Source organism: Siphateles boraxobius, unplaced genomic scaffold (genome assembly GCF_051911475.1).
Source record: "Siphateles boraxobius isolate OS27281-9 unplaced genomic scaffold, OSU_SipBor_1 1, whole genome shotgun sequence".
In the NCBI taxonomy this organism is placed as follows: Eukaryota; Metazoa; Chordata; class Actinopteri; order Cypriniformes; family Leuciscidae; genus Siphateles; species Siphateles boraxobius.
In genome coordinates this window covers 10915343-10930761 of record NW_027508699.1, presented here as the reverse complement: position 1 = coordinate 10930761, position 15419 = coordinate 10915343, and the positions used below count along the sequence as shown (strand labels likewise).

General features: G+C 37.7%; 1 protein-coding gene across 2 annotated transcripts in view; it reads left to right on the top strand.

The window, feature by feature from the left end:
- Window positions 1-15419, top strand: part of ripk2 (receptor-interacting serine-threonine kinase 2) — a 34394-nt gene that overhangs the window by 12380 nt on the left and 6595 nt on the right. For both annotated transcript variants that reach the window (XM_077203382.1, XM_077203474.1), the window contains 6 exons: window positions 4292-4445; window positions 4595-4750; window positions 5774-5931; window positions 9414-9463; window positions 11454-11615; window positions 15198-15283. In XM_077203382.1, coding sequence (XP_077059497.1) covers window positions 4292-4445; window positions 4595-4750; window positions 5774-5931; window positions 9414-9463; window positions 11454-11615; window positions 15198-15283 — 766 coding nt within the window. The remainder of the gene's footprint in view (window positions 1-4291; window positions 4446-4594; window positions 4751-5773; window positions 5932-9413; window positions 9464-11453; window positions 11616-15197; window positions 15284-15419) is intronic.

Sequence of the window (15419 nt, the reverse complement as noted above, 5' to 3'; positions counted from 1 at the left end):
AATCATCTGAATCAACTAATTAACTCTAAACACCTGCAAAAGATTCCTGAGGCTTTTAAAAACTCCCAGCCTGTTTCATTACTCAAAACCGCAATCATGGGTAAGACTGCCGACCTGACTGCTGTCCAGAAGGCCATCATTGACACCCTCAAGCAAGAGGGTAAGACACAGAAAGAAATTTCTGAACAAATAGGCTGTTCCCAGAGTGCTGTATCAAGGCACTAGGGCTGCAGCTATCGATTCTTTTTGTAATCGATTAATCTAGCACTTAATCGATCGATTAATCGAGTAATCGGATATTTTTGTGTGTGTGTGTTTTATTAACAGAATAGTTATATTAAACTTGTCTATTTCAGTTAAAGCTGTTATAAGTTATATACTTTAAGTCATATAGTATGCAAGTTATAAAGCTATCTCATATGTGAATTTTCCTTTAAGATGTTATAATAACCACTCTAAGCATCTAAGCATATTTGTGTATTCTGATAGTTTAACGCTGAAGAAGAGCTGTAACGTGACTTGTTGTTGAACACGCAATAAAAGCTGACGCACTTTTTGTTCGGTGAGTTTTAACTGAAAAATGAGTACTCCGAATCTTTATTAAAAACCAACAGCTGGGGACTTTAATTTTTTGTTGTTGTCTGTAACTATTTGGCAGACGTGAAATACAAACAAAGACTTCCTCCATCACGGCCCGGTGTGTACAGTGAATACATGCTGAAATTATTGTTGCGTGGCTACATAAAAGTTTAACCATATGTGATGCATTGCGTGTGTGTGTGTGTGTGTGTGTGTGTGTGTGTGTGTGTGTGTGTGAGTGAAGGGGTTCTTTTCTTTTTTAGGCTATACTCTCTTGCAATTGAACGTGATAGTTACGTTTACTACTTAAAAATGTCATCAAAGCTAAAAATCATATCTAGTCAAACCGCATCACGACATCGCTACAAATAGAATATGGGATTAAAATCAGCGAACATCAATAGGCTTAGACTACGTTACCTTGTTTCAGCGAGTTAAGTGTATTAAGTGAATTAAGTGTGTAATGATCCCACACTTTAGACAATTTCTGCCGTTTATTTACATATTTATTCTCCGCCATCGCGCCAACTAAATTCAAAATATATGCTTCCTGAACAGGTCCGTGTGAATTAACTGTCCGTGTGAAACAAACAAATCCCTGCGCCGCGCGTATAGTGAGCCTCATAGGAATTTAACGAGGCTTGAGGCAGAGTTTTTGCCTCAAGGAATTTTTGTAATCGAGTAACTCGAGGAATCGTTTCAGCCCTACAAGGCACCTCAGTGGGAAGTCCGTGGGAGGAAAAAGTGTGGCAAAAAACGCTGTACAACGAAAAGAGGTGACCGGACCCTGAGGAAGATTGTGGAGAAGGACCGATTCCAGACCTTGGGGGACCTGCGGAAGCAGTGGACTGAGTCTGGAGTAGAAACATCCAGAGCCACCGTGCACAGGCGTGTGCAGGAAATGGGCTACAGGTGCCGCATTCCCCAGGTCAAGCCACTTTTGAACCAGAAACAGCGGCAGAAGCACCTGACCTGGGCTACAGAGAAGCAGCACTGGACTGTGCTTTCGGATGAAAGCAAATTTTGCATGTCATTCGGAAATCAAGGTGCCAGAGTCTGGAGGAAGACTGGGGAGAAGGAAATGCCTGAAGTCCAGTGTCAAGTACCCACAGTCAGTGATGGTCTGGGGTGCCATGTCAGCTGCTGGTGTTGGTCCACTGTGTTTTATCAAGGGCAGGGTCAATGCAGCTAGCTATCAGTAGATTTTGGAGCACTTCATGGTTCCATCTGCTGAAAAGCTTTATGGAGATGAAGATTTCATTTTTCAGCACGACCTGGCACCTGCTCACAGTGCCAAAACCACTGGTAAATGGTTTACTGACCATGGTATTACTGTGCTCAATTGGCCTGCCAACTCTCCTGACCTGAACCCCATAGAGAATCTGTGGGATATTGTGAAGAGAAAGTTGAGAGACGCAAGACCCAACACTCTGGATGAGCTTAAGGCCACTATCGAAGCATCCTGGGCCTCCATAACACCTCAGCAGTGCCACAGGCTGATTGCCTCCATGCCACGCCGCATTGAAGCAGTCATTTCTGCAGAGGATTCCCGACCAAGTATTGAGTGCATAACTGAACATAATTATTTGAAGGTTGACTTTTTTTGTATTAAAAACACTTATTTTATTGGTCGGATGAAATATGCTAATTTTTTGAGATAGGAATTTTGGGTTTTCATGAGCTGTATGCCAAAATCATCAGTATTAAAACAATAAAAGACCTGAAATATATATATATATATATATATATATATATATATATATATATATATATATATAAACTATATATATAAACTATATATATAAACTATGTATCTATTAAATTATTTTAAAGTGATTTCAGTCATTTTGCTAATAAATTGTGTTTACCTGTGAAACCAAACCTGGAAAGAGACGTGAGGATTTGGGGAGGGAAAAAAGAGATTCTTCGTGCATTCCAGTGAATTATTAATGGTATACATCGTAAATTAAATCGGGAGAACAGACCACAAATGTGCAGTATGTTGACCTTTATCAGACTATTACAGCAGAATGCAAAAGGAAAAAAGAAAAGAATGCAGAGCTCTTACTATAGATATTCTTGTTCTAACATGTCACGTTAAAATACCAAGTGTTACGTTATTCTCGTGTTATTCTTAGATAAAACATGAAAGAAAACTGATAGCTCATTAAGTCAAACTGATGGATTAGCTTTATTTGTAGGACAACCTTATGATTTGAAATGATTAGTTTCAGTCGTTTTGAATGGAAGTTCCCCTAACTGGAAGTGCCACCCATAATTCAAAACGCAGTAAGCTCATCAGGAATAAGGTGGATAAAGTAATCAAATGTAAAATAACGCTGCATATTTTATCATAGATAGATAATGGTTATTAAACCTGACGTTATTTATTCAAGAGCTGTGAATCTACAAGCCGGTCATTTTGACATTTTTGTGTACATCTGATAGTTTAGACATGCACATGTAACCCAAAGTATAACTTGCTTGTTTTGTTGCGGTGTGTTTCGGAGTGTGAGTCGCCTTGGCAACCACATCTCTTGTGCAGATTTGGCTGTCGTTTTTAATGGTTTTACCTCAATAATTTTTAATAATCTTTGGCAGCCGAAATCTAAAATAAAATCAGACTAATATCACAGACCTAAAGTGTAACCAGGCTACGCTTGAATGTTTAGTTCTGTCCTCCGTCGTCACTCATTAAGCAGAGCTGTCATGTTGTGCGCGCTGTGGCACCGCATGAGAGATCTCTCTCTCTTTCTCTTGGACTGCGAATAGCAAAAATGGTTTAATATTATACACAGAAATGGCTCGCGAGATAAACATTTTTTTAAATAACGTCCTTATAGCAGTAATAAATAGTATGTGTATTTTCTTAATTTCTCCAGTAGCCTAATGACAATCAGAACCGATCACCTCCGAGGTTATCGATACAGCGGCCTTTCAGAAGTTTAACACCGGGTTTCGCTACCCATCCCTACCGGGGAGAGTGTTGAGGGGAACATGCCCACTTTTCAACTCTCTATGGGTCTATTTCTTTTCATTGTTCGTCGTCTGTTTCCTTGCGTTTATTTTGCTGATGCTGATTGCCGTAACTGATTCTCTGGTGCTCAGGTCGCAATTTCAATCACACAGCACAAAGCAGCGTGGGCCTACCACAGCCAATCAGAGGCAAAGACCCGCCCTATCTCTGTCTCTGATTGGTTTAGACCACGATATGATCCAATCATGAGTGTGAGTTCCGACAAAGGAGAACAAGCGCTTCGTGCGTGGAGAGGCAGCTGATGCAAGGACGTATGCGGTATGCACCGGTGCGACATAGGAAAAATTTCAGTCGCACCTTTACAAATTTTGGTCGCATATGTACGCGCTCTAGAGCCCTGTGTTAGTGTTTTATTTTTCATTTGATTAGACAAACTCGGAACAGGATTTTAATAGCATTCATCCATAATCTGAAAATTATTATAAGCTTATCAGTATCGCCTGCATTTTAGCTAAAATTTAGGTTGGACCTGTACCAAAAAGTCAAGATTGTCAAGGTTTTCATTGAATTATCCATGAAACAATGAATAATCCATGAAACAATGAAAGTTATACAAGAACAAATCATGACTAATGGTTTAAAGTTGTGGAAAAACCCTGACACTCTTGAAACGCATATTATTGTCTGGTTGTAGAGAAACCCTACCATATAATCAAGTTTTTTTTTTTTTTTCAGGGAAAGGAATTGTTTATTGAAGGAGGCAGAGGTGCTTCACAAAGCTCGATTTAACTACATCATCCAGATCTTTGGGGTGTGTAATGAGCCTGAGTTCTTCTGCATTGTGACGGAGTACATGACCAACGGTTCACTGGATGAGATCCTACATGAGGTACAACTGTACAAACAGCATTCCTTTACATGACACGCTTTCAGTTTAGTCTTGTTGTATTAGTGTAATGCGTTTGAGTAATGCACAGTTTCCCTTTTTTGGCACACAGGTTCTTGAATGTTCATTTCTGTTTTCTTATTGCGTTACAGAAAGATATCTACCCAGTGGTGGCCTGGCCATTGAGGCTTCGTATTCTTTATGAGATCGCTCTAGGGGTCAACTTCCTCCATAATATGACACCACCCCTTCTACACCATGATCTCAAAACTCAGAACATTCTAATGGATGGGGAGTACCATGCCAAGGTTTGTGCCATCAGACAATGGGATTCGAGATTTGTTCAAGATGTTTCCACACTTGTTTTTTTCTTCCCCTGCATGTGTAAATTTTTTTGTCCTGATTTCAGTTCCTAAGCTATTTTAACGTCAAGGTGATCAACCGTTAGTCTTTTTGCACGTAACCCTTTTTGGAATGAGAGTCATTGTTAAAACGTGCTGAAATCCATATTTGTCTGAATGTCATCAGTGTCTGTATCTTGTTTAACCTTCTCATTTACATATTTTTTCATTTTATTTCTTTAAAAAGTTTAATTTCTTCCCCAGCTTTACTACCCTTTTGAACGCAATAAGCAAATACTTGTACCCTGGAAATCAGCTGTGACCTATTAACATGCGTTTTATATAGATTTGAAAATGCCTTAATAATTCCTTATTTGTGCTTTGGGGAATCTGTAACTTTTATACTAATTTGTAGTGATAGCACAACCAAAAATCAAAGTTTTGTCATAATTTACTCTTGTTCTAATTTCAAACTTGTGTGACTTTCTTCAGTGGAACATGGAAAGAAATATTTTGAATAATGTGCTGGTCACTGTTTTACTTGACGCTGACACGTCAAAAATGACATTAAAACACCATAAAGTATCATGAAAGTGCTCTGTATGTTTTGAGTACTATGTTAAGACTTCTAAAGGCATATAATAGCTTTTCATTCAAAAACTTTAGTCATTATTCACATCCAGCTGTTAAAAGTCCCAGTTTCTTTTCATAGTTACTGGAAAATGGAAAAGAAATGCCAGTAAGTTTGTAAAAAAAACAAGATGCTTGTAGCACAGTGGTGCTTTTTTTTGTTGTAATTTTGGAGCTTGACCGAAACAACTCCTACCCTGGTCTTTCGATATCTGGAGTGGCCATTGAAAAACCCATATTGGTTCATTTAAGTCAAACATTAGACAGTACAATTTTTGAAAGTATTTAAGTATATTTTGTTGTAACTTCACAGTGAACTTTCTGATCTGAAGTGTCTTGTATGTATGTGTTTTTGGATAGATTGCAGATTTTGGCTTGTCTAAATGGCGTCAGCTCTCAATCACTAAAGGGTCTGGCTCCAAACCAGCCGAAATGGGAGGCACGGTCATCTATATGCCACCTGAGGAGTACGAACCTTCCAAGAACCGCAGAACAGATGTCAAATATGACATGTACAGGTCAGTTTCTGTAGATTCTATAAAGCTTCCAGTTTTGCCTGGATGAGTGAACTTCCTCCTTAGTTTCAAATGATTTCTAATACTGGATTTGTAACTACTGCTCTCTCAGTTCTCATATTTTTTGGGGCAGCCCTTTTAGACGTTCAGTTGTTCTTAGTGCACCATTGCACCAGTCTGTTGCTGACTCAGCAAAATTCCTGTCAGATTAGGGACATGTCTCACCCTCAATCTTCAGAGTCTCAGTGGTGAGCCTGGAAATGTCAGGGAATTTTAAAATGGTGATTTCCAGGCCTAGAAAAGTCAATAAAACATCTGAAAGCGTCATGAAACCCTAAAACACATTTTTTGAGATGTTAACAGATATGTACGGGTGGCACATCACTGAAAACAATGCGCTCATTGTTTATTATTAAGGGGGAAGTGGTTATTTGTTTTTAATCTTTCATAGCCACTTCTGCTTTAAAAGAAAAGTTGAACCAACATCAAGAAATGTGAGGTATATGCGTATAAGATATGAGCTTTTGTCCAATCACTGCGTTGTATTACGCCCATTTCAAATATGATCCATTTGTGGTACATATATAGTCCGTGTGTGGGCCATATTTTTTTTCAGTGCCCATGTCAACAGCTTCGAGCACTCACACTGCACACGGATGAGACATTATATGTCTCATATGTGCAGCAGTGCATCGATTGCACACAAAGTCTATATTTTTGCCGTGCTACACGTGCAGAATTAAGTGATTGTAGTGGTCGACCAACATATCGGCCAGTATTTTAAATATCGATATTGGCTTATAAGTTAATCTGTTTGTTTGGACGCAGGATTTTAAGAACTCCAGCGTTGAGCACACAGCGCTCCCATTCTCCGTCCTCATTAGTTTACGGTGTCTGTTGAACATTTCTGTCTAACACATTAATAGATCCCCCTGTAGTCAATCATTTGTCATTAGTCATAAAGTCCCCCTGTAGTCAATCATTTTATCCCTTAAAACTCTTCTTTGATCATCAAAATGACAAATATAAACGTTTTTTCCTTATAAAAATGTCTTCATGCCTTCAAATAGCTTGAATGTAACTCATTTAGTATGCAGTTCTATAAATACACAAATTAGCCCCGCCTCCACTCACTCACACCAGCTCAGAGATCCACTCGTTGATGATCACAAGTTGACCTGATTGGTTACAAGGTAGTTTGTGACGTCAGAAACACCAGCGATTTTAAACCGCATTTTAAGACTGTCTTTGGTTCACTGCAATTTTAAAGAGAAAATATTCAGCAATGGTGTTGACTTATGAATTTGCACATGGTTTGTCTTAAAGCACATTAAAAACACCTATGCAAGCTTGTTTCCACCACAGAATGAAACAATTTAAAAGATAATTGTGACTTTTCTCAGAATTTCAATATATAAACTCGCAATTGCAAGATATAAACTCACAATTGCAAGAAATAAACTCGCAATTCTAACTTTATAACACGCAAGAGTTTATATCTTGCAATTCTGAGAAATGTGAGATATATAGCCTACACTCGCAATTGCGAGTTATAAAGTCAAATTCTAAGGAAAAGTTTATATCTCACAATTCTGACGTCATAACTCACTATCGCAACTTTGCGACTAACACTATTGCGAATGTCATGCAATTATGAAAAAAAAAAAGTCAGAATTGTGAGAAAGTCGCAATTACCTTTTTTTATACTGTGGCAGAAACAAGCTTTCATAGAGACATATAAACAACATAACTGGATTTTCACCACAGGGGGACTTTAAATGAAGTAAACTGTATACAAAAAAGTATTGTAACGTTTCTCTAATATATTATTAGTAATAAAAAGGCAAACACCGCATTCAACAAATATGCATTTATATAATTTAAACAAATCTTTAAATATCTAATAAAACATTTAATTTCCAAACCTTTCAGATGTTGTCAAATCCAGCTCTAGAAGATCTTTAGCTCTTTAGAAATACTTCAAAGTATTTGTATTAGCATGAACCTGCATGAACGCATGTTACTCTTGTGTGTAACGGTTGATCTGTGTGAATTGAAGTGCTGACAGGAGGAGAGTTCGGCTTCACTGAAGACGCAGAATCGACAAAATTTAAGCCCTTGCTTTCACACTACGCTGCACTGTTCAGTTGCCCACTATTGTCATATTCAAGGCAAGCCATTTTTGCTGTGTGCTGTATTTAAAAGTAGTGTTATCTTGTCTTTATTTGAAGAAATGTGATTCCCAGTGCATTTGGGTTTGAAATCAAAATAATTCGAAATAATAGTTAATAGTATTTTTGGTATAAAGCCGCTGATCATATTATGTACAAAAAGTATAATGAGGCCTGCAAACAGATCATGTGTGAAACAGGTGATATCTGAACCGGAGCAGGTTTTTTTTCATAGACACACTCAATCGTGTCTCCTTATGCCACTGATACAGTGGTATGTCTGATCATGAATGCAATGACAAGGTTGATTATTCAGATGTAGAAGACACTTGTGGAAATCGGAAATTCAAAGAAGAATGAAAAAAAGTAACAATGCCTTTTATTCTTTCTGTGTTAAACTGATGTGTGTGATTTGTTTGGAGAATGTAGTGCTTGTAAAGGTATTGAAAATATTATTCAGTTCTTTATTTTTCATATAGACCAATAGCTCTCGAAAGATTCTGTTTCTGTCCCTCTTTTTATTTCTAAGGATGATCTAAACGTATTTAATTTGTTCATAGGTTGTTAGGAGTCTCAAAGGATAAGATTATTTTTTTTTGTCGTATGGTTACATTTTTTTAAAAATGCATCAAAGTGCCCCAAAATCTGTTATTTGTCAGGTTTTTTTCTCCAGTTACATTTTAATATTCATTCCACACAGGTTGCTTTCTCCCCTTTAAACTCCCCAATTTTCCACAGTTTTACACTCCCATTTCTTGAGTCGTCTTTAAATCTGAGGCATGAACAGCCAATGTTAAAACAGGGGGGTTTCATGACACTTTTTCTAGTGGTCTCTAAAATGTTTTATTGGCTAGAAATCTATAAAATAATCCTAGTCCCAAATGAATGGAAAAAGAAAAATAAAATCTATTGGTCATCAGATATGCAGCCCAGTATGTGTGAGTGGGAGAGAGGAATGTAGCAGCCGGTGTAGGATATTGGTGATTTTGGGTGGATTAACAAAGAAAGATAAGGGGAAACATGGAAATTAATCAAACCAGTTTCTGGATTCACTCATACAGTAGTTAACCAAAACGACTTGCAAAAGAGGCCTATATTTTATTAATCTACTGTGCTGGTCAAAAAAAGGAAGTGATTTAGGAGCTAAATGTCAGCCTGCAACAGGCCTGAGGTTTTGTGATTAGTCATAGGGCATGTTGAAATCCCTGGGCTGATTTGACAGTGTTTTATCTCCAAAGGGGACTGCCAGATGTGGTTTAGAGACTGCATGGCAACAGTGAAACCATTCACTCTGTTCTATGCTTCCTCTTTCAGTTACGCCATCATCATGTGGGAAGTGCTTTCGAGACGGATACCATTTGAAGGTAGGGTACGTCGGGTGATAGAGATGTGGACCAGTGAATTCCATGACAGGTTTTGTTAGGCTTTCCCACACTTCGATGTGGCCTTAATCTGTTTTTTTGTTTTTTGTTGTTGTCTTTTGAACATCATCAAAATAACGAAGCAATGATTCTTTAAGATCTTTAAAATGAATCTAGTTTTCTAATTTTTCAAAATCATTCACAATTCTGAATGAATTGGTTTTAGCGGTTCTTGGGTTAACAAGGACTCAGACCGAGTGTTTCTTAATAAAGCACACTTGATAAAAACATCATACGATCAATTTTCCACAGTCACATGAAAAAGAGTTTATTTGAATAACAATAGTTTATTAAAACTTCAACCTAGAGATGAAGGCTAATTTTAGATTTATTAATGCAAATAATATTTGAGTTTGACGTGACATTGTTATTTTGAGCAGAATCTGTGAAGTGAATGACAAAATCAAAAGATTTTATATTCCACATTGGAAAATTAAACCGGCACGGAATGGAACTGTTATGTAAAGAGAGCGGTTTGGTCCGACGATGGAAAAGTGCTATATATTACATAATTTGTGTATCACTGTGTGTAGTTTTGTTACAGAACTGTAATGTGGAGCTCTGAACGTGAATACTAATATATAATATTAATATATCACTAATATACCATGAACGCTAATCTCAATTAGAGTGGAAGCAACAAACAAATTAGAACTGGAGCACATGAGACTGCAATAACCACCCTAATTAACTTTAATAAAAGGTCATAATAAACAGCACCATGTGTCTACATATGGTTTGATTAGATCGTTTGAAAGGCTGTATTATGCCACACTTAAACGACTCTCTATACTGCCTCTAATAATGAATATCAATCAGACTGCTTAACCTGTCAGACTAATAACTCTCATTGCTGGTGGGCTTATAGACTAATTTAAACTCCTGATTCGCCATTGAATTCATGCATAAAATAGACAGTTCTGTGATTGGTTGTAAGGCCATGTTCACACAGCAGCAGAATACGGTTGTCAGTTCTGTATTTGAGTCTTTAATACGGTTACGTTCACCCATAGTTCAGTTATTTATGGGACTGACATCCTCATTCTATAACCAAACTCAAACCCGTGAAATTTTCAGTACTCGGGCAACTGCATTCTTGGAAAACACGTGCTGTGTGAATGTTCTTATATGTTTGGCAACAGTTCTTCTAACCCTAATTGATGGAGAGTGTAGCTTTAATTTCTAAAACAATCATATAGGAAGACACATCATAGCCGTATTTCAGGATCACAATGTCAAAATTCATCAGGCTCAAATTGTGAAAGAATGGTTGTGGAGGAGCATGAAGAATCATTTCCACACATGAATTGGCATCCAGAGTCCAGACCTTAAATTCATTGAAAGTCTTTGGGGTGTTCTGAAGGAGACTTTGCAGAGTGCTGGACTCTTGCATTGTTATTACAAGATCTTGACCAAAAACGTATGCAGCTCTTGATGGAAATAAATGTTGGGATGATATTTCCATCTAGAGGTGCATCAATTTTGGGCGATTTGAGCCTGATGAATCTTGACATTGTGATCCTGGAATATGGCCATGATGGGTCTTCCTACATGGTTGTTAAAGAAATGAAAAGCTACACACTCCCTCAGTTAGGCTTAGAAGAACTGTTGCCAAACATATAACATGCTAGAAACATAATATTCAGTGCAATAATGATCCAATCATAGACTCTTAAGCATTTGCCTATTTAAATCCAAACAGCAACTTTTTGGGGGGGTCAGGCAGTGTATAATAGTATCAAATTCAGATTTATTGTGCAGCCCTACTCAGTACTAAGTAGATTATTATTATGCTGTCATGTTTTTGATGCAAAAACATGACACAGAGTTCCCCTCGTGATCCCTTCCTTCTCCATTTCATAAACTGCAGCAGTCATCTATTCAGACAACATTCAACATTCTGATATTGTCATTTTGTTCACTCTGTGATCAGACGCCACCAATCCCATGCAGATCATGTTCAGTGTCCTCCGAGGATCTCGTCCCGACACAGGCTTTGACAGTCTGCCGGCGGACATTCCCAGTCGAGAGACCCTCATTAACCTCATGACCCGCGGCTGGACCGCCAACCCAGACGAACGCCCCACCTTTCTCAGTGAGTGTCAGCTTTGACCTTTCCTCTGCTTTTCACAATCCCTGTTTGACTCATGCTGTCACAATCCAGTAGGGTGACCTGTTCTTGTGGTTTGTACAATATTTTAAATGTCTAACCACAATTCTGTCATTGGTCTTTACTGGCAATTTTTGTCAGCTCATGATAAAATTTGGAGTCACGGTCAGGTAAAATGATGAGTCATTACAGTGGTTCAGTTTTCTTCTTACGATTTCACGATTATTGCAAACCCTGCTACAGATCAGAGGAATGAGGAAGTGGCTCTGACCGACAGAGAGAGCAGTGGGGTCATCTTCATGTCATTTATTCAAATAGAATTATCATTTAACCAGATATGGTTTAATAAAATGGTAATTATTACATCAAACTATGTGAAGGTCTAATATCTAGATTTAGGCATTGATGTTATATTTCTCAACATGCCCCATTAACAATAGACATTTTACTTCCTGGTAAACTCTCTAGGCAGTGTTGAGTAAGAGCTTTTGACGCTAACCTGAGTTTGTTTGAGTTCAATATTTTTGGTGTGAAAGTGCTTTTACAAACTCTTAAACATGTGTAGGTCCCTATGAAATTCGTTGTTTTTTTTCCTCAAATTCCGTTTTATTTGTACCAAATTCAGTGTTTTCTGTTTTCTAGATTTCATTTTAATGGTACACAGACACTCAGAACATCAGGATTGATATTTAAAGAGTCTTTTTGCGTTTTAATATTCACAGACACTGTTCTATATGGCGATTTGAGTTAAGTGTACTGACCTGCTTTTTATTTATTCAACAAATTTGACCAATTCTGTGAAATTGCTTTACAGTAAATTCTGTTTTTATGACTGGATTCCATCCGTGTTTTCGTATCACTGAAATCATAGTGCCCTACACGTGAGTTCTGATATGGTTCACAATAGAGCGCTGCAGTGACAACATATTTTTGTAGGCCAACCGAAAAGTTAGCATCACTCTGTTTCCCTTGACAAAAACACAATTCCCGGTATATTTTTTTGTTGATATGAAAATTCTGGTAGATTTAGCAATATAGCAGGTGTATGATGAATATTATGAATAGGGTTGGGTATCGTTTGAATTTGAACGATTTCGATTTCGATTCCTTGTTTCGATTCCGGTTCCTAACGATTCTCGATTCCGATTCTTTTAAGAGGCAGGGTCAAAAAAGTTTAGGATATTTTAAATGACCTAGCTAACCAACGATCTTTCTGAAGGAAATAGTCTAACCTTCTACCATCAATTTTAATTCTATGAACTTTTTACTTTTTATGAATTTCTCACAGGGTTGTTTTCAACTACAATATAAATATCAAATCCATGAACTTGAATATAAATATTATAAATTATGAATATATTTCCACAGGGGTACACTTTCCTCAAGAGAGCTTGACATGAGTGTATGATGCTGCAGGTACTTAAACATGTTACCATGCTCCCACTGATGGGCTAACCTAGTGCAGAATAGCAAATAAACAATAAGAAACAACTTGTAAAACCTTCGTCATCTGGCGAGGAGAGAGCAACCAGCGAAATAACCTGTGCTCCGAACGGCGTCGAGAGCACTTTTGGAACATATCCATGCCTTGGTTTGATGCTGCGTGCACACCAGACGCGAATAGAGCGTCTGGCGCGAGTGATTTCAATGCAAGACGCGTTACGCGCGTAAAAAATTCCTGCGGCGCGAATGGGGACAGGCCCGCTTTTCAGTTTATAATGTCTATGTTTATATAGACGCGAATATTCCTTTTTTACGTGCGTCAATTTCGCTCTTGATGCGCAAATGAATTCAAAGTGTTCAAGCGTATAACTAGATGCGGTAGGCGCGAATTTGACGCGCTATTAGCAGCATTAGGACGACTCTCGAGTTGCTTCGCTCGGTTATGCCAACACTTCCAGTGGACACTTCTTTGTTGCTGTTCAGCGGTTTCTTCTTCCGGTCGGCGGACTGTGAATCGAAACTAGGAATCGAAATTTAAACTTTTGAACGATACCGGGAAAATCGCAAAGCTAGTCCCAGTTCCAATCGATACTCGATTATCGATACCCAAGCCTAATTATGAGCTATATGTCTTTCTCCACTGACCTTCTGAGTTGTTCAAAGCGTTTCTGATGATTGTAAGAAAGCAGCTCTCTGTCTCTGAGATGGTGTACTGGAACATGGTTTGCATAACATTAGCAACACATTATTAGGTGTTTGATAACATAGTCAAGCAAAATGCTAATCATATTAATTAACTTTGTCGGGCGTTGCACGGGGCTAATTAGCATATTCAAGGGTGTAGAGTTACATTTCAAGCCATTTTAAGGCATGAAGACTTTTTTCACAGGAAAAAAATATTTAAATGTGTAGTTTTGGTGATCAAAGATGAGTTTTAAGGAATAAAATGATTGACTACAAGTGGACTTTAACAACTGCCTTTTTCAAGTCAAGTAAAAGCTTAAACACACTTTGTGGTTTATAAAATGTGAAAAATCTTGAAAACCCATTGACTTATTAAAGTGTAAGGAGACTTGCTCCCATTAAATTGCTTTCAGAGAAAAGCTCACATACTTCACATCTGTTGTAATGAATTGACAGCAGCCAAAGGGACAAAATAAAACGCCACTAGTACTAATGGTGGTACTCGATTTTAACTTTTTTTTTTTCTTTTTTTTTATATAATGAGCGAATACATCATGAAGGCATCTATCAAACAATGTTTTTGTCTTAACCTGAATCACTGTGGTTTGCCTATAATAAAGTGTTATTCAAGACTATTTTAGACCGGGCGGGACGCCAACCGCGGCGGAGTAGTTCAGTTCAGGTCATCTTTATTAATTTCCCAAGGGAAGTTTGGTTGCAGCATACAAGCATTCGACAATCCCATACAAACAGTAAACATACAAAACGCACGATTTCACACAAAAATGACCAAAAAAAATTGAAAGCCAAGGAGTTAAATGCATGTCTAAACCAACTTGTTTTACTAATAGAAGTTTTTAAAACAAATACAAGAGGGCAGGAGGTAAAACTCATGGTGCTTGGTGTGGGAATCATCTAACATTATACTCTGGGCTTTTCCCAACTCCGGTCTTTGATACAAATGAGCCATACTCATCTGCTGCTTCCCAATTTTTTTACTTCGCTGACTTACAATTATTTTTCACGTTTATTATATTAAACCAGAACAACAATGAAAAAGATAAAAGCGACTTGTTATAGGATCTATAAAACATACACATGACCTTAGTTTCCTCAAGCAGTAGTATCTCTGCAGCCCCCTCTTACACAGTGCTTTGGTATTTGGAGAAAAATACAATTTATGATCTAAAATAGTACTCAATTACTTAAACTGCCAAACATTCTCAACACCCATTCCATTGATCATTCTTTGAGTCTGTAGGGCTTGTACTATTGTAATAGAATCTACCAGGAGTAATGAATTATTGCCAAGTCCTGAGGTAATTCATAGATAAAGATAAAGAACAACTCCGGATTCAATGTTCTTCCGCAAGACTCATGCAGTTCTGTTATTAACTGTAGCTTAATAGCTGCTTTGTCTGTTGTCTGACATCCTTACAGGTTGTCTTATTGAACTGGAGCCCATGTTGAGAAGATTTGATGAGATTGATGTCTTGGAAGCGGTGTTGGAAGTCAAACGAACAAAGGTGAGTCTTTTAGGGGTTTAGACTGTCCATACATGGATGTATTATGTAATGAGGACAATTTATATTTTTCATGCCTGTATTAGTTTGGATTTAGTTAGTTGAATTAGTTTGATTGTATCTTCAGGTTGTGAGGTCA